Source organism: Lycorma delicatula, chromosome 7 (genome assembly GCF_047948215.1).
Source record: "Lycorma delicatula isolate Av1 chromosome 7, ASM4794821v1, whole genome shotgun sequence".
In the NCBI taxonomy this organism is placed as follows: Eukaryota; Metazoa; Arthropoda; class Insecta; order Hemiptera; family Fulgoridae; genus Lycorma; species Lycorma delicatula.
In genome coordinates, this window is record NC_134461.1 from 110,622,724 (window position 1) to 110,643,482 (window position 20,759).

The 20,759-nt window shown below is 28.6% G+C and overlaps 1 protein-coding gene and 1 long non-coding RNA gene across 3 annotated transcripts in view; one reads left to right on the forward strand and one right to left on the reverse strand.

The window, feature by feature from the left end:
• Positions 1–3,572, reverse strand: part of LOC142327868 (testicular acid phosphatase homolog) — a 51,827-nt gene extending 48,255 nt beyond the window's left edge. For both annotated transcript variants that reach the window (XM_075371226.1, XM_075371227.1), the window contains exon 1: positions 3,399–3,572. In XM_075371226.1, coding sequence (XP_075227341.1) covers positions 3,399–3,533 — 135 coding nt within the window. In that variant the 5' untranslated portion in view covers positions 3,534–3,572. The remainder of the gene's footprint in view (positions 1–3,398) is intronic.
• A 2,616-nt stretch (positions 3,573–6,188) lies between these two features.
• Positions 6,189–19,779, forward strand: LOC142327869 (uncharacterized). Its single transcript, XR_012757115.1, has 3 exons — positions 6,189–6,272; positions 17,697–17,854; positions 19,516–19,779. It is a non-coding gene; the product is annotated as an uncharacterized LOC142327869 (long non-coding RNA).
• Positions 19,780–20,759: the final 980 nt, after the last annotated feature.

Genomic DNA, 20,759 nt, shown 5'->3' on the forward strand with positions numbered 1-20,759 from the left:
CTTCTCAAAATAGGAAACGCTGATCAAACTATGTATGTTGAAAAGCCATTTGACAAAACCGTAAACAAAAAAGGTGAAAAAAGTGTTACGATTTGCACTGGTGGTAATGAAAAACAAAGGTCTAGTGTTATGATTTGCATTACTTCTGGTGGATCAAAATTACCTCCGTATATTGTTTTTAAAAGAAAAACTCTTCCTACCGAACAGGTAAATGGAGTTATTATCAGAGCACAGGAATCAGGTTGGAAGGACGAAACCTTAATTTTAGATTGGATCAGGTGTGAATGGCAAAAGCGATCAGGAGATTTACATCATAAAAAAAATGCCTGTATGCTAGTAATGGATAGTTATCACGGGCATACGACTGATAAAGTGAAAGACAGTTTAAAAAACGTATGACTGACCAAGTAATAATTCCAGGAGGATTGACATCTCTATTGCAACCACTAGATGTCTACATTAATAAACCGTTCGAATCTGCATTAAATCAGCTCTAGAGTAAATGGATGGCTGATGAAAAATTCTTTCTCAAGCCTACAGGAAGAATCAAATTCCCAGATTTTGACCAGATTTGTGTTTGGATAAAAGATGCTTGGGAAGGTGTTTCCACGGAATTAGTAAGGAAAAGTTTTAAAAAATGCGGAATATCTAATGAACTTGATGGTAGTGAAGACGATCACCTTTGGCAGAACGACGTGGAGACTACCGGTAACTCTTCTACAGACATTGACAGTGACAGTTACTAATTAAAAATAAAATCCCATATTAAAAAGTGTATTAAAATGATCCTTTTCAACATGATACTTTCCTTTCGTTTTACTCGCCTACTGATTCTGAACTAAACTAGTACTTACGGTAATTAATTATTAAGTAATATTAATATTGTAATTTAAATGAACGAATTATATGCTATACTTTCTGAATATTTTCGTATTTACGTATTTTTTTATTATATCTGTTGCACTTTAAAATACCGGTATATACTCGATTTTTATTTTAGATTTTCGGTCCAGAAAATCAAGATGCGGGGCTTATTCCGCGGCGGGGGTACTCGAATAAATACGGTATTTTTTAGATTGGTGTTAATTTCTATTTCTTAACCATTTATAAAACAAACTTCTTATTTCCAGCAAAGATTAAGTAATTCTTTTCTTAATCAACTAAGTAGTAAAATAATTCATTTACTATGCAATGAATAGTTTTTCAGACACTGCCAACATTTACACGAAAAAAGTATTTAAATGAAAGTATATTTAATATAATTCTAAAATTGAAATTGAACAGGATAGCACTATGGATATTAATATTAGATCTGAAGCAAAAAGATGCCCCTTCAGCAAAAATATTTTATGCAATATTGGAGGAGGTCTTTGGTAAATTACAGTTGGATGGATTAGGAAAAATACAAAAGTAGAATGACTGAATAATCCAAAATGAATCAGAAACTTGCTAATGATAGAGAAGAATGTAAAGAAGGATTATGAAGAAATAGATCTAAAAATTTACGCTGTAAATATGAAGTCTTATTATGCCTCATTTGGCACTTAAAAAAAAAAAAAAAAAAAATATAGTAATAAAAACTGGATAACTATTCATCCTCATTTATTGAATACATATGGGTAGAAGTCACGAAGAATCAACCTTTGGTAATAAAACATTTTAACTGAAACATGAAATTTACAGAAAGCAAATGAAAACTAAGATCCCAAACACTTAAATTATATGAAATTTACAAACACATCAAATTATAAAAAATAATAATAATAAAATGAACGAACAAATATAAGTTAAATATATTATTTGAGTGTAATCTTCAACGCATACTTTAATCAATTTAACATGGATCCCATTAACATAAGTGTCATTAATAATTCCAGTGAAGGCAAAATGCATGATTTATTTATTAGTTAGCTCTAAAATAATTTTCTGGGAGAACAATTTTCTCATAATTCTGAAAGTAATTTGTTAATTATAATGCTAATTAATACACAAATATAATTAAACAGTTTTTTAAAGTGTTGTTTTATTTTGTATTGACTTATGTTTGTTTATTACCTAATAATATTTGTATTACTTGTACTGATGTTTCCCCTGATTACAAGTTTTATGTATTAATGTGGACTTAAAAAGTTTTCTTATTTATTTTTGAATTACTTACACATGTTTTGTCCACGATAACTGGCAGTGAATGTTATTTAGAACAGTATACTGTTAACCAACAAATCAAACCAAATTTAAAGCAATGTTTTTAGCCACTTTCCATCAATTTTCAGTGATGGTTGCATAAGAGTGATTATCACGTGTAAAGATGAAAATGCCTGCATGAGAATTTGGAAATGTTATATTTATTCAATTTGATTGGTTTGTCACTTAAGAAGTTAATGTTTTAAAATAATTTTATGGTCAATAATCATGGACAATAACATAAATTTCAACATTGTTAAACCAACTAATGTCTGAAAATATCAGAGCACACTTTTAAACACTAGAAAAACATACATACATGTACACTTGTATAATTTAACAAAATATGTTTATAATATGTGATACATGCACAAGCAACATACTCAATTAAAGCACACCACATTCATCATAGTCAAGAAAAAATTGAAATCATATATCAAACAAATGCAAATAAATGGCTATGCAACAAAAAGAGACTCAGTCACAAACAAAACAAATTACATCTTAAATTTGCAAACAAATTAGGTAACAGGCACTAAAGGAATCTCAAGTTTATAATATGTTGTAAATTTTGAAAATATTATTAAATTTTGTTTTGTTTGTCAGTTTATAAGTTTGAATGTTGTGGATTGTTATGTTGCTTTGATCAAGGTTTCCCAATTATTTTCCTTAATTCTTACTTACAAATACTGGGAAAGTTAATGAGTATGTGCACATCTATCATTTCCAATGTAGTCTAAATAAATAAATTTTTTATTCTGATAAAAAAAGAATATTCAGGATTTTAAAGCTATTCAGTATCTCTTAATTTTTACTTGTAGTAATGAACCACAAATAAAATCAAAGACTAAGTTTTTCTCTACAACTGTTCAATGTAAGTATCCTGACCTCCATAGGGGAGAGACTTGCCTTGCAATAATCCCGTTTACCACACCACTCCCTCCATTCCTAACATGGGCTTTACCAGAGGTCATCTTTCAGACCCTCTAAACTTGATAACACAACACAGTCATCAGTTCAATGTGAGCACCATTTCTCTCTTTGTACATGTCCAATTGCTAGGAGAGTTTGTGTCATACTTTAACTAGCACGTCTGTTGTAATGAAAGGGACAGCCGCTTTAATCCTGCACCTCAAATCAATTAGATAAGTTAAATTCTTATTAGAACACTATTTAAAAAAATTACTATTATTAATATTTATTCTTTTACTTACAACTATAACAAATTCCAAGTTTGAACTTAACCGACTTGTAAATACTGGTATATATAAAAAATAAAAACATCCAAGGATTACACTTAAAATACTTGTAAACAGAAAAAGTTTTTTGTTACTTCTATCTTCAGCCATTATAACAAATCCTAGTTCTTATAAAAATAAATAGTTGCTTCCTACACAGCAAGAAGTAGACTATGAAATGATGAAAAAGGTTTTTATGAATGTAATTAATTGAATTTATAACAGTAAAAATTTTCTATGGTTAAATGTTAAGTATTAAATCCATGATAATAATTTATAGATAATAAGTTTTCTTATTCTCAAAACTTTAATGATAACAAAAAGAAAAAACAAATAAAAAAGTGGTCATGACTAAACTTATAATCATTATAAAATATAGTGACAGTAACACTTATATTGTTTTAATAATTTTAATTGGGTTTTGGTTTCCTTAACAATAGATTGACATCTCAGAAAACTATATCCTGTATATACACCATGAATACAGCAGTGTAAAATGATAATTATGTGTCTTCCTTACAATACATAAAACCAAATCTTTAATGACTTTAAATTATGCCAAATAATAAACCTTACAGTTCACAACTCACATTGCAATATAAGTCAACATTTTTACTGGTAATAAAAACCTGTGTAACATTAGATTTCCTTCTGAGTCTGGAAATAATGTATTGCTTCCAGTAGAAAGGGTTAATTAGTTTGGTGCTTCTACTACTTGTCCCAGTCTTTCTAATGGTTATGACAACTATAAATCATCTGAGATAAAAACTGGCATTAGTCACAAAATTTAATTTCTCTGAGAGTAATGAGTAATAATATCGATTGTACTATTATTCTCTGTGATAAAAGAAAATCAAGGAATTTGTTACAGAAATGAATAACATCTTCATTTATTGATCTTAGCATGCTGATTTATATAACCCTTTCCATTGTTACCGTGAAGCAAGATACCTTTTAATTGACATTTGATTAATTTCTCGATGTACACTATCTGTCTCAGTGTTTTTTATTATTGTTGTAGGTATAATTAATCTGAAGTGCAATTGGTAGTAGAGAGAACTGATTTCTTCAAGTATTGTGATGTTATTATAATTATAGACAGCCAGCCTATTGTGAACTAATTTATCAATTACAGAGGTGAAAAAGCACTGGTATTACAGACAGCTGATAAATAACATATACTACCATACTAAACGGCATTTGTATGTGTGTCTATGTGTTTACATTCCCCTTAAATTAGCACCGAAATGTATCGATTACTAGCGGAAAATCGCGAATCGTTAGTGCATGTCTCATGGTGGTCAGGTGTATACTTGTTATATAATTATATATCGATATACTGCATACATATATATCGAAGTTTTGGGAAAATTTAGTACTTTTTAACCGGATCCGAATTTTCGGACGAAAATCGCAATTATATCAAAAATGGTCAGTCCTAGCGTTCTGAAAAATCTTTTCGACCACCCTCCCCGCCGATATTACATCCGCTCCCAGAGCTACCCGTCGGATAATAATATTTCCAAATGCACCCGTGGCGCCGTTCGGAAATTAGGGTGGGGCTACCGTAATATGGAGTGCTACCGTAATATCTCGGCAACCGTTTTTTACGATTCAAACGGCGTATGTATTAGCAAGTCGAGCGCTAACTGTTTAACGCATCGGGTATACTCTTGATCGATAGGATCTTGGTTATCCGGAGATTAAATTGTTTAGAACTATGCTTTAATTGCACTCACCCACCGTAAAACGTACCAATCCGATCTTTCGCTAAATACACTCAAACCTGTGCGCTAACGCAGCTGCAAAGTATAAAATTATGAAGACTAAAAAGCAGAAAATAAAAAATGTGTAGAAAACGTTTTAAAAACTACTCTTATTTTAAATGCACTAAAAAGTAGAAAATAAAAAATATGTAAAAAAAATGTTAAACACCACTCTTGAATTAAACCCACTAAAATGTAAAAAACAACTTTAGGGCAGTATCTCAGAGTGGATTTGACAACAAGCTTTGATGATGATAAATAAAATTATGTGAAAATCATAGCTTCAAATTAAAAATTTGGTGTTTTTCCAATTTTTTCTTATGCGTGATGAACAGCCTAGAGTGGGGTGCAAACACGCATAAGAAAAAATTAGCAAAACTATTTTTTTTTTCTTTTTTGAAATGATGACTTTCACTAATCTTACATATCACCACCAAAGCTTGTTGTCAAAACCATTTTGAGACACCGTCCTAAAATTATTTGTTACCTTTTAGTGCGTTTAATTTAAGAGCGGTGTTAATTTTTTTTTACACGTATTTTATTTATTTATGTGATTGTTTTTCTTCATAAAATAATGAACTAAAACCAAAAAGTAGGCACCGGAATGTATCGATCACTAGCGGAAAATCCCGATTCGTTAGTATTCTAGAGTTAAATTTCTAATTTAACTTACGTTATATCAATTTTCATCATTCCAAAAAAATGTTTTTATACAAGAGGTAATCAATTTTGGACACCTAATAATCCCATTCCAAGACCCCGCCCACCAGGGCAACCCACCCGGAGGGCCTAACTGCGTAGGCGTAGGCACGCCCTGCAGCTAGTAATTGCATACTGCCATTCCTGCAGAGCCCTTTTGATTCAGATTCAAAGAGAAAATATTTGGATGTCTTTTAAGATCACTGATAGGGTATCATTTGTTCAGCCTATTTTTGTGATAATTCGAAAGATGACTGTTCCGTTCCATGTTGAGTCGGTTGGTGCTGCTCTCTAGCATCTACTAGCGCTGGCCGGAGAGTTAGTCTCGTACGATCATTCGAGAACCGGATCCCGCCTGGAGCGGTCATGTAATACCTAGTCTAAGGTAACTAGTGGTATTTAGCATTTTACAGTCTAATGTGACTGTTATTTATTAATTGTATTCAAGTATAATTCCGTCTGGTGCGGTCAATTATTCATCGGTCTAATATGACTTGAATAATATTTTAAAGGCGTCTAATGTGACAAATTAAATTTAACTATTCAAGAAGAATATGTTTTAATTCATTTCATCATCTCAACCGTCATTTCAAAATACAGTCCATACCCGTTCTACAGTATAACAATGACTGTAATGGCTTTTATGATAAATTAGAACTGTTTTATAATTCTTCTTTATCTTTTTTTTTTTTTTTTTTCTGTTTTAACCTCCAGGGCCGCAGTTAAGCATTACTGTACAGAGGAGATGAGATTAATGGTTTGTAGCGTGTGTGAAAAAATCTTCTTTATCTTGCAGTTTGTTTATAAAACCAAGATTTTTATTTTCAATATGTGGTTCAGCTGATTATTTATCGTAATATAATAATTTCTGTAGAAATTTATTTTATTTCTTGAATTTATGTCAATTTAAACTTATTTTTTTTAATCATAAAATAATCGATAGATGGAGCCTCATTATTTTATTGAAAATTTGTCTAAAATATTCTGATTTTCTTCCCTTTTTATATTTAAATTTAATGGTTAATATTTATTTATTCACCAAATATTAATATTAGAATTACTTATTATTTTTCTGCTAAATCAACTTTACTTTTTAAAACAAATAAAACAACAGTAAGTTTATATAAAGGTTATATTATAACCAGTGGCGGCTCGTAGCTAAAATTAAAGGGGATGCTGTTCCAGAAAATTTTTTTTCTGGGCCTTTTCAAGGCCATGGTTAAAGTTTTCTGTAAAATAAAAGAACCGAAAAAAATTAATCAAATAGAATTGCTGGAAGCGCGATAATAATTTAATTCTACACTTTATCACATTCAAGAATATGGTACACAGGTTTTAAGCACATTGTGCTTAAAATCGTATTTGATTTAACCGAATAAATAATAAAATGTCAATACAGATAATATTTTTTCGTATTATTAGATAACAATTTAATAAAAAGTCCAATGGGGCTTAATTTAAATCTCTATTTACACAGAAATAAATACATAATTAGTTTTTACTAATTACCTTCTCTTTCGCCCTTCAAGTATCTTTTTGGAAAGATTTGGCAGTCAAAGAGCCCTTGCTTTTCGCTATCTTCTGTTCACTAATGAAAAACAACTAAACCAGTTTACTTCCTTCCACCGACTAAACTAGAAAAGGGAACGAACAGGAACGTTCTTCACACGCGGAGTAAAAAAACTACCTTCCACCAGCACGTCAGGGTCGGCACTGCGGAAGCGACAGTTCTCTCTCCCTCGCAGCCTCGCGTGCAGCTTCCTATGTGCGCATGCATACAACAGCCAAACACCACGCCGCTGTATATACAAAGATTTTTGTATCTTTTTCATAAACTGGGGGATCGCTACTGACATTAAGCTTAAGGATAATATATTGTACAAGTATAAAGAAAGAATTAAAAAAAAAGACTCATTATATTAAATGTTATCGATAATATCAAGTGGAAATAGGGATGCTGAATTTTCACTGTGCCTATACGCAAGCCGCCACTGATTATAATTTTTTTTCTAAATAAAACAGATTTAAATTAATAAAATAAAATTAAATATTTTTTGTTGTAAATTATTTCAGTTGATTCCTTCATGAAGGTAACAGAGATGTTTTATTTAAAATATTTTATTTTAATGCTTAAATAAACAGAAAATATAACACTGGCCCTATTTAAAAACTTCTTTAAGATAATAAAACTAGTTCTTTATAACAACTCTCTAATAAAATAATCAAATTGCTAATAATAATAAAAAATAGAAATAATAATATTAATGAAACGTGAATCAGTAAAAAAAAAAACAAAATTCTTGTTTGTCATTATTTACAGGCTGATATTATGCTGATTCAGCGCGTTTAGTTTTATACTGTATTTCACACACACACACACACACACACACACACACACACACACACACACACACACACACACACACACACACACACACACACACACACACACACACACACGCACACACACATACACACACACACACACACATACATACATACACACACACACACATACACACACACAAACACACACACACACACACACACACACACACACACACACACACACACACACATACGTATATATATATATATATAATGACTATTATATAAAAATAATTATCTTATAAAATGTGTTCCTCAACCCCAAATTAAATTTTTTTTAGACAGTTTTTAAATGTTAAAAATAAATAAATTTAAAAATACTAAAGCAGATTTTTTTTTTAGTACCAGAAAATCCCTATCTAATAGTTATTACCTAAGATGTACATTTTTATTTCATGTTGCAATAGAGGTAGGAGCAAATAGAAGTTGATCATCAAAATCTAAATAGATCTTTCAAATGTTGGAAAAGATAGCTAATTGATCTCTATTTAATATAAGATTCCATTAATTAAAAAAAGTAAATTATTTTTATAATTATTAATCTAAACAACTCATGGTATAGTTTAAATTATTATTTTTTATTTTTATTCTATTACAATTTTCATTTGATAATAATTACTAGCTGAAGTTGTATTACGTTGTAGAAAATAAAGAACAGGGTAATGAAACAAACAAAAATATATTAATATGGAATTGAAAAAAATAATTCTTAAATGTTTTATATGAAGTATTATATGGTTCTAAAACATGGAAACTTTGAGAAAGAAATAACTATTTTGGAAGTGTTGAAATGTGAATATGGAGGAAGATGGAATAAAATAAAAGATGGTTAAAAAGTAACTAGAAGATAGGTTACACATTTCTTCTTCTTCTTCTTACATTTTTGGATTAGCCTTGCACCTGGTCCAAGTTCATAAACCAAATTTTATTTTGTAGACATGAATATTTAAAAAAAGATTATGTAATTAATTATAAAACAATTAACTACATCAAGAAATATGTCAGGATATCCTCATTTACATGTCATACTTATCATCCTCCTCCTCTTACTGGGCCGTGGGAAGTTGTTTATTGTTCACTAGTTCAACAGATTGCAATTAGGAAAATAAAAAAATATCTGTATAAAATTTTAAGATTTTACTGATTTTGAAATAAGTATTTAATCTTGATAATATTTCCATCTTCTGCAGTCATTCAAATTCTCTTTTCTCTTATGGATAATAATATTGAATCGTTAGAAGTAGTTTTTCATTTGAATGCTTTACAAATGCTGCTGTCACTGATTGCAGTAATCTGTAATTATAATTTATTGATATGTTAGTTATATCAAAAATTAATTTTTTTTCCTAGCCTAATCCTTTGTATGAAATATTTAAAATGCTATACATTAACAAAACTTATCCACTAGCTAAAATAGAAAAAGGAAAATATTTTTATAATCAGTGGATGATGCCTTATTTTACTTAGTGTAATCCATAATCAAAAATTGGAAAATTAAAACAATGTATGTACATTTATAATCTTAATTTTCCAATTTGTTTAAATATTTTCGTTCACAACAAGAAACAAACAAATCTTAGTATGTGTAAGGCCATGAAGAAACCCTCAATATTATTATTTTACATCCAATACGGAAATGTTACCTTTAAAGATTTTCTTCTGTACATGGTATGCAGAATTTTATATTAATAGATCGATCGCCAGTTTAAAATTAAAAAATATTAAAGTTTTAGTTTACACTTTCTGTTTATAAATTGCGTGTTTAAAGTTATTTAAAAATAAAGGTGAAATTTACTTACGACCAGTTCACAATGTAAGGTAAACAAATTAAATTTACATGCATGTAATTTGAGATAATTTTTTATTTTTCTTAGATTAATTCAAGTAATATTTTGATGGGTAAAATATAAGGAAAGTTTGGAAAATAATTACTAGTTATTGAGTCTAAAAATGGAATTCTAGAAAATTTTTAAAAGATAAATCTGGTTGGCCCTAACGTTCATTTTTACTTCCTTGTATGAAGTAAAGGAAGTATTGTGATAGCAAAAAATTTCGGTTTTAAAATTTCAACGGAAATATCCATTTTGACCATCCCTGAATCCATTTTGACTAGTTTCGGCGTGACGTCTGTATGTACGTACGTATGTATCTCGTATAAGTCAAAAACGATTAGCCGTAGGATGTTGAAATTTTGGATTTAGGACTGTTGTAACATCTATTTGTGCAATTCCCCTTTCGATTGCAATCAACTGGACCAAAAGTGTCCAAAAAAGCCCAGAAAACGTCCAAAATCCAAATTTTTCGGATTTTAGACTTTTTCTTAACTGAAGTAATAAGCTCTCATTGAGAGCTTTTTCAACAATATATCATAAGTGGTACTTATTTTTATTAGTTCAAGACTTAAATCCAAATAAAATTTTAAATAATGAAATATTTGGTCTTACAAGGGGAAATACATAGGTTCGAATCCAACTTCATATACATATATTTTTTTAACTTTTTTTTTTATTTAAAAAAATTGATTTATTTATAATTATTAACTTGTGATTGTAAAAACATTTTTACAATAAATAATAATTCAATAACAACAAAAAAAATCAGAAGTTATTAGTTAAATAAAATCTTATGTACTTTTCATTTTAATTAAAAATTTTTTACAGAGGTTAATAATTATTAATCAATCAATATATTTAAATTAAAAAAAAAGTTAAAAAAAATATGTGTATAAAGTCGGATTCGATCGATGTGTCCATGGATCCGACACGTTCTCACTTACACCACGTAACTACTTAAATGACGAGAAACAAAATTAATATATAAACTAATATAAAATGCTGATACAGACATCACAAAAAAAATGTGATGCAATGTAGTGTCACCACAATGTAATTGCGTAACTGTCCACTTTATTAAAGAACTGGAGGATCGTATCTCACTTTAAAATGAAATAAGTTTAAATGAAGTGCAGCAAAAAATGTGTATATGTAATTTAATAGGCGTACAAGGAAGTCATGTAGTATCCACATCAGATTTTTATCCTATTGAAAAGAACTTAAGAGCTAGGCTTAACATAAATAATACTTCATGAACAAGCATTTCCAATTGGTTGGATTTATGCAGATATTATTTACATTTTATTCAAACCAAAATGAGATGTTTAATTTTAGATCTCTATTATGATTGAAAAATCAGGAATGAATTTCAATTATGTAAATATAAAAATAGTTGTTGTATAATAATTTCATAAGAAACCTACCTATGTAATGGGTACCATGATTCGACTTCTGACAAATTTCGACATACCTTCGCGTTTCACATCCCCAGACCCCAAAACCACCGTCAGTTCAAAAGTTTAATGTAAATATATATATATATATATATATTTTTTTTTACTTTCTTGTGGACACGATAATTGCCGTAATTTTTCGTCAATAATTTTCAAATTGATACATAAAATATAACGACCCAAAATCTCGATCGAGTTTGTTAACGACCAAAATCGGACCATGGGAGTGGAAATGGGGGGCTTTTTCGAAAAAAAAAAACAAAATATCGCTATAACTTTCTTATTAAGTAAAATATCGAATTCTTTTAAAGTTCCTATTATTCTTTGAATAAGGACCTAAAACTTATCTAAGTAAAGTTTTTTGATATCACCAACCATTGACCCAGGGGGTGGAAAAAATGAGATTTCGAAAAAAAAAATCATACCTCCCTTAATAGGCACAGTATCGAATCGGTTTAAACTAGTCGTTAGTTCTCTAAATATACCTAAAACTTTTGTTTGAAACAATTTTTGATATCACCAACACTTATGGCAAGGGATGACCAAAATTTTGCTGTAATTGTAAGAAGATGGAGCTTGTCGTATACTAAACATGTGAAACTTTTTTTCGCATGCAACTATTGTCGTATTGAGTAAATTTGAAGTTTTTCTTAAATATAAGGTGTAAATTCTTATCCCCTACATAGCACCGATGAAATCTACCTCCGCCTTCCGCGTGCCGAAAGGGATTTTTTAATTCTGGTAAAATATTATGTTGTATTTAGAGAGAAATAATATAAATTGTTAAATATTATATAATTTATATTATTACATGTAACAATATTAATAAATATAATATTTAAATATATAGTACATTAATATAATTAAATTATTTTACATTATAATATTAAATGTTACATTATTATTTTATTTTCAAATGTGACAACATATAATTTTAATATATAATATATTTTTTCTATCTACAGTGGAATTTACAAATTAATTCCATTAAGTATATGTTATATAACAGATATTTTATTACAGAGAAAACCTGCATATGAAACAGTTAGTGATTAGCTGTAATCAGAAAGCGTCTATTACTTAAAAAAAACAAAAAAAAACGGAATGATTAATATGTAAAAATTTAGTCTGATTTTTGTAACTTATTAAGTACGAAATAATAAATTTTTATTCTGACATATGTAAAACTACATTGTATAGATCGTACAGATCACGTTAAAATAAGATAAATTATTAATATAAAAATAAATTATAAAAATAGATATGTTTAAAGTCCATTTAATTATTTAAATATAAACTTATGAAATAATGTTAAAGTAAATACATTAAATATAAAACGCAATAGTACATAACAATTCACAATTCAGAACTTCTACTGAACAAATATTTATGTACTCATTGATATAACACTCGGTATAAACCGAGTTAATCAGTGTTGAAACTTTGAAACTAACGTTGTTACTTTGATAAATAATTTAATTTCTAAATTTGGACTGATATTACAAAGGTTTTTAAAAAAAATCAGTAAACAAAAATATTAAATATTTGTTAAGATCATTGAACTCAACCTTTTTAGCTCCACAACCCTCAAAATGTAAAAAATTATATAATGAATATTTTGCGACCTCCAACCCAATCTAGTAAAAACTATTTATCTGCGTTAATAGTGACGAGTATGAACATGCATGTATGAAGTGCACAAAAATGAAGAATTTATTAAAGGTTCCAACTTGTGTACGTGTTCCTTGTAATTGTATCTGCTTGTATAATATTTACTGCGAGTGTGTCATGTTCGAATATGCATATATGTATGTATCATATGCATATTTTTCGTGAATAGAATCGTAAATGATGATTTTTAACTAATTTTGTGGTGCTGAATTCAAACCTGTTATCAGAATTTTTTTAATACGTCAAGTTTTTTCAGATATATACGATTTATTTACCCGTTAATGCATAATCACTGTGAAATCAATATTTAAAAAACATATTAATTGAGGTTTCGGTGTTTTAGTGTGTGGTCAAATACCCTTCCGGTTGGTCTAGTGATAAATTCGGTAGTCGCAAATCAGCTGATGTCGAAGTCGACAGTTGTAAGGTTGAAATCCTAGTAAAGGCAAGTTGACCGATTCTAACCATCTAAGAAATTAAAGTACAGCCAACGGCCCTTATGTAACAGTCACACTCCTTACTAACAACTGGATGCTCAAGATTCTTATGCAATCTTTGACAATTAGCACAGGCCAGAGCCTCGGACCTGCGAACAATCAAATTAGAAGTTACTTTTATATGGATTTGAATACTAGATCGTGGATACTAATGTTCTTTGGTGGTTGGGTTTCAATTAACCACACATCTCAGGAATGGTCGACCTGGGACTGTACAAGACTATACTTCATTTATATTCATACATATAATCCTCTGAAGTAATAACATACGGAGGTTCTGAGGATAAATAGAAAAAGAAATAAGTATGCGGTCAAATGGTGTAACTGTTTCTATTTTTCAATTAGATTCTTATGGAAAATGCATAAATTTGTGAAAAAAACCAAGTTAGCCATCTAAATCCAGTGAATCAATTGGTAAAAAGCAATGTTGTACAATGATAGTTATTTAAATTATGGTTTTACCTCAATGGATGGAAACCCATTGTTTGTTGTTGGCAAGTCCTCTCGATGAAAGCACGAAGCCCTCAAAATTAATTCGACATTTGGAAACTAAAAACTCGGATCATAAAAGCTATAACTTGGAATTTTTCGAAAGAAAATTACATACTTTGAGAATCAATAAGCTTCTATTTGTTAATAACACCATCCTGATAAAAGTATACTTATCTCATAACATTAAGAATAGCTAAGATGTCCAAACCCCATATAATCGCAGAAAAGCTGCTGGATTTGATAAGATCAGTGTTTCAATAAGCGTGAAAGAAGCAGAAAAATTCCGCTTTCTAATGGCACAGTATCAAGCCGAATCGATGACATGGCTGCCGATGTTAGCGAGTGTGTTCAAGTGAAGTTTTTACGATTCAATTTGATGAATTAACAAGTTGGGCAAATATTCCTCAGTTCTTATGTTTTGTGAGATATGAGTGCGATAGGAACAGATCAATCAAAGATATGTTGTTTTGTAAATCAATACCTGCCATTCTAAAAGACAATGTTTTTTGATGTTTTTTTAAGAAGCTACTAAAAACTACAACACAAGTTGAGCAAAAATATATCGCAGTATGTAGTGATGGTGTAAATGCGATAATAGGAAAGAACAGCGAATTCGTGAAAATACTGAAATATCGTCTTATACCAAGGGTGGAATGGACGCACTACTTCCTCCACAATCATGCTATTGCCGCAAAAAAAATATGCCAGAAAATTTCAAAAAAATTCTTTGTACCTTTAAAAATAGTTAATTTTATTAAAAGTCGACCATTACAGAACAGGCTATTTGCTAAACTATGCGATGAAATGGGCAAAAAGAAAAAAAATCTTCTTTTCTGTAAGAAGACAGATGTTTAGACGGGGTAAAGCGTTAATCGCTGTTATTGAAATTTCGACATGAATTAATAATTTTTTTCTAGAATAAACAAACACCATTCTCAATTTTATTTACAGATTTATGGCACTATTTTAAACGACTTGAGTGTGAATTTACAAGGATGTGATAAAAACATTTTATTACTGACAAAGTTCATGCTTTCATTAAAAAGCTTGATATCTGGATTATTTATCTTCAAAGCAAAAATTTTAATATATTTCCACTCAGTTCTGATTATATTATGAAATATTTTGATGAAGAAGACACTATTTTTCACCACAGTCTGAATAGCATGGCACAATATGCATTAGCGTGAGCAAATGCATAATGTGTCATGCTATTCCCGGAAGATAAAAATGATTTCTCGAAGAGATGCGTACTGAATCCATTTAGTGAAAACGTTGTTGCAGCTGCTAAGTTACCAGAAGGGAATCACGACCAACTCATCAAAATGTTTGCTGATAAAACGTTACAAGTGCAATTCACATCTGAAGATTTAGATACGTTTTGGCTTGCTCGTCGAAGTGTATATGGAAAATTTGTCGCAGAAGCATTGAAAATATTAATCCCTTTCGCCACGTCTTACCTCTGGGCGTTCGTCTATGATCGCGCTTAAAACTAAATATAGGAATCGTATTTTATCACCTGAGAACAATTTGCTTTGGCGTGTTTCTAACATAGATCCACGTATGTAACTTTTAAATGAATAACAAACGAAACCATCTTATAAATTTATTTTCTTTTCGTGTGTAAATAAAATAAAAAAAACACAGTTACACAACACAAATAAAATGTTTGTATGTAATAAATGATTTTTTTTCCATAAAACGATTTCATTATTGTTTATGTATAAAGTTATAGGCTAATTTCGCGACTCCTCGCGAGAAACACGGGGTTGAGAAACGCTGATTTAGATGATTCATTTCTTCATGCTTATATAATCGTCGTTTATTATTTAGCTGAACGTTAGTTTGTCAGTTTAGAGAAAACCTGACTTTTCAGTTATAAATTCGATTAGTAATCAAATCTACTTATTATTTTGTACAGCAGTGTCGTATTAATTATTAAATTTTAGTTGCTAATGAAAAACACGATGGTTTTTGTAAACAAAGAAATTTTAGTTATAAGAATTTTACTTTAAAAAAATTTTATTTATAAGAGTGGCGAGTTTTTAATAACTTATTATGAATAATTTTATTTGCCTTTAAGGACATTTTTAATCTTAAATAAAATTTGAGAAAGATAGCATTAAAAAAAAGCAAAAAATAAAAAATAAATAAAAATACAGTTGCTGATTGTTGAATTGAATTTTATCTGTCGTAAAATTAGTTTAGTCATAAATCTTCATCTTTCAGTGAAATAGTAAATAGTAAAGATATTAATAATTCTAGAAGAATAGTAATAGGATGAAATATATTTTACTTATAAATACTCGTATTTTTAGTTTTGCAGAAGTTTTATGTAAGCCTTTTTGTAGAAAATCATATCTCATAGAAATGTACTGCGTGTGGGGATTCGATTCATTCACATATTTCATAATTCGTATATTATATTTATTTAATTACATTAAGAATAGTGAGGAAATTGCGATTTATAAATAAATTACGAGTATCTTTAAGTTATCTTTATAATTCATAAGCGATATTCATTATATTTTGTTAATGTTATTATGAACGAATGAAATACGTACGTATATACATTATTATGTTAAGTGCTGAACATCCTTAATATTTTACTTTTTTTCATATTTTATTTTCGGTTTATTAAACAAACAAACCTTAATAATTTTTTTTTTTATTTTGTTAATCCATAAAGTGTTCATATAACACGAAATGCTTATATTTCTTTTATAATGTGAACAAAATATAACAGTATTTAATTATTAACATTTATTATGTCATTAATCAATATTTTTCACTTTTATGTTTTTAAATATTAATGAAATATATATTTAATACACGCGTCAAAACGAATATTCTACATATTGTATATTAGGTTATCTGTTTAATATATCTCAAAAAAATGCATACAAATCGGTTTATATTAAATAACAAAGCAGAATCGTTTTTAATATAAAATTATTTACTATTTACTTAGCCCTTAATTAAAAATGTGTGTGTGCGCGCGCGCGCGCGAGCGTAATTTGGATTTATATAAATAACAAAAATAAAACAACAAAATAAGTAAAAAATAAAGTTGTTTTAAAGCGATTTGATGGGAATTACACTAATAATTGCTCTGTAAGTGAAATATTTCAACCATTAAATTGAAAGCCAGTCTCTATTACGTAAACGAAAACTGTTTTGCTTTAATATTGCTGATAAACTATATTTATGCTGGGTGTTTGTTTTAAAACGCAACCCAAGCAAAATACTTTTTAAAAAGTTGTTTTTTGAAAAGTAAGTTCGGATCAAGAGGTTGATAGCACTACCTATTGTTGTTTTATAATCAGTTGATATAATTCTCTACTTCTTTTTGTGAACAGTTAATTATTTTTGATTATCTATGTTTTCTTATTAAGAAGAAATGGTTTTGAACACGGAAGAATCAATTTTTATTGTTTAATATCTCCTAACAACTAGTTTTTTTTTTGTTTTGTAGCAAGAAGTTTTTCAACTGCAGTTCCCGAGTAAGGATGTACAAAATAAAACTTAAATTCATCATTTGGTAAAAAAATATAGAGGTACTGGTTCTTTCTGCAATCAACGACATAGGCGGAAACGTTCAGTACTTGATGACGAAACAATGGAAAATGTTAGGTAGGGTAAGCTTTTTAAAGTCACCTAACAAATCATTACGAAAACTTGCACAAAAAACAGAATATATCTCTGTGTAGTGCCGTTAAAGCTAGCCTGATACTTTTTGTTTGTCATTAAAAGAAATATGTTAGAGGAAAAAACATTACAGGAATATTTTTAAAAAAACTAAAAACGAAATAGATGTGTCAACGTCAAAGAAGCAAAATTATATTTTATTATAAAAAATTACAAAAATAATCACATCATATAATGTGGAGCAAATGGAATGAAAGTAAAACCAGTAATGAAGAAATGAATAGATAGTTGATTAGTTAATTAAATGAATGATATTTTCAAATTTATTATTTAATGATTTCCTGAATAAGACATTAAAATTCATCCTAATAAATTCAGCAACATTTGCTACATTCTTGAAAATTATCGGTTGTTATATTAATTTTAATTTAACTTTATGCAATGATAGAACCACACCAAATTATACAATAAAATTATTTTTTTTAATACCTTAACATCTGATAGTCTTTGTGACCATCCTCAGCGACTCAAATCTCACTCCTTAGTACCTTAAAAGTCAGAGTAATTTAAAGATAAAAAATACAAGTGAAAATGTTTCGAACTGATTTAAAAAAGATAAAAAGTTTTATTATATGATATGATTTAGTTTGATTTATTATTACAGAAGTATAACATTTTAATTATTACCGGGAATATCTTATGGTGTGGATCCTGGTAACTGAAAAGTTAAAAATATGGATAAAATGCTCATATCCAACATTTTCTGTGACTTGGAGAACATTTAGCTCATAAACTTAAAGTTTAGTTTCCAGACTTACAATAAATTTTCTTACTTAGGGAGATTAATAAATATTACTATTTTAACATAGATTATAACACTTTCAGATTACATTAGAGATTCTTTAATTTTATTTTAAGAACCAAGTGATAAACTATGCAAAAATAATTTGTTGCCAATTTCCATAAAAATGTTTATTACAACCGGTTATTAAATAAATGAAAGTAGTGAAAATATTAAAACAGAACAAGTGATAGTTCAACAAGAGAAAATACCTAATGCATGGTTGGTTAGAATTATATTAAAGTACCAGAAATTTTGTTTATATCATCTACAGAGTATCCTTAGATCCTATTATTTAATAATAATTCAAAATTATATGAAAAAATAAATAATGTAGTTATATTTTGAATATTTATGCATCATCAGAGTAAATGTATCAATGATAAATATCTTACAGTTTGATTTTAAGTTCAATAAATCAAGTTAATTATCATTGGTTGAAAGTGTTGAATAAATTATAAATAATTTGGGAGAAAAAATATTGCTTTATTGTTCTTAGCAAGGTTTTTAATTTTATTAAAAAGTTTCTTCTTAGGAAAATTTCATATCAATTAAATATAAAATATTTTGATTGGCTCAATAATTACTTATCTGATAGATATGTTAAATCCCTTTTGATACAGAAATAAAAATTGGTAAAAAAACAATTTTTAAGTAAATTTTAGCTTGAGTGTAGGATAGAGTATTACTGCTTTAATTTTATTTTGAAAATTGTCAATGATGCGGTTAAATTAATGGCAAATCAATAATTTCAATAAATCTTCTTGTGCTGTCCTTTAATATTAGATCTTGTTCTCTGTTGCAGAAGCCATGATGAGGAGGAATTATGAAAATAACTTTCACCTTAATAACAGAACTTTTTAACAGAGTAGCTCATGAATTTTGCTTTCATTCAATAAATTTATTTAGGAGTTCCTTTTTATCTACACTTTTACCTTGATTCTTAATTTGTAACCTTTAATTTCAGCCTTTTTTTTAACTTATTTTTTCTGTAATCAAAGGGAACTGATTTATTCTTTTATTTTATGATTGTGATTTATTGCTCTGAGCATTTTGCAGGGTACTGTGTGTGGGGACTACAATAAATTGTACAGAAGTCCTTTTAATTTGAATTGTATAAGTTCTCTAATAGAACTTTATTGTCCGTCATCTGTCATAATGATTATTGTACTCAGTTCCTTTTATAAAGTATATAATAGTAAGAAAAGTATTTTTAATTACAAAAAAAAAAAACTGTATAAAAAATAAAATAAAAACTTAAAAGATAAAAAGGTTTGTAATTATAATAAAGCTGTAATTGTAATCAATGCTGGTATTCATTTAAGGATTTGGAAACAATAAATATTTTCGCAGTTATAACAAATAACTCCCAGATGAAATCTTTTATTTAACCTCATCAATAAAAATCAGTTCAATACTTTAAAAATAAAAAAAAAACACATTAGAAAGCTATTAAAGATTAGAAAAATGCAACAGATGAAAAAAAGCATTGCTGACAAACATTGCTCTTTTTATTCTGGTTTGGTTTCATTGTAATTTTGTACTGTACTAGCAAATGCACAGTTTGAATTTTGAAATCAAAAGGTTGGTGACAAAAATATAACATTTCCGAATAACTGTGATATTTTAAATCGAGAGTGTACCTGGTATTCTGATACCTGAAAATTGTTTGATATTCAATAATTAGTAAGTATCGGGAGCATATGCTCTTATTTTGTCATTTAAGTATACTAACTACTTTAATTTTGTAGATTAAGTAGATTGAACTGTAAAAAAATTGGTATGTGAAGCACAACAGAACATCTCCGCCTAGCAGAGAACCAACATCGCAATTGAATTTAAAAAAATCGGGAGATTGATTGCAAAAATATAACAGCATTTCTGAATAACCGTGATCTATTAAATCAAGAATGTACCTGATGCATGCAAAAGTTAGCTTTCAACCTACTAACAAATACCACATTTGAATTTTGAAAATTAGAAGATTCTTTGGAGGGATATTATAAGAGAACCCCATTCCACCTCCCAAAACAGTGTCTCAGGGGCATC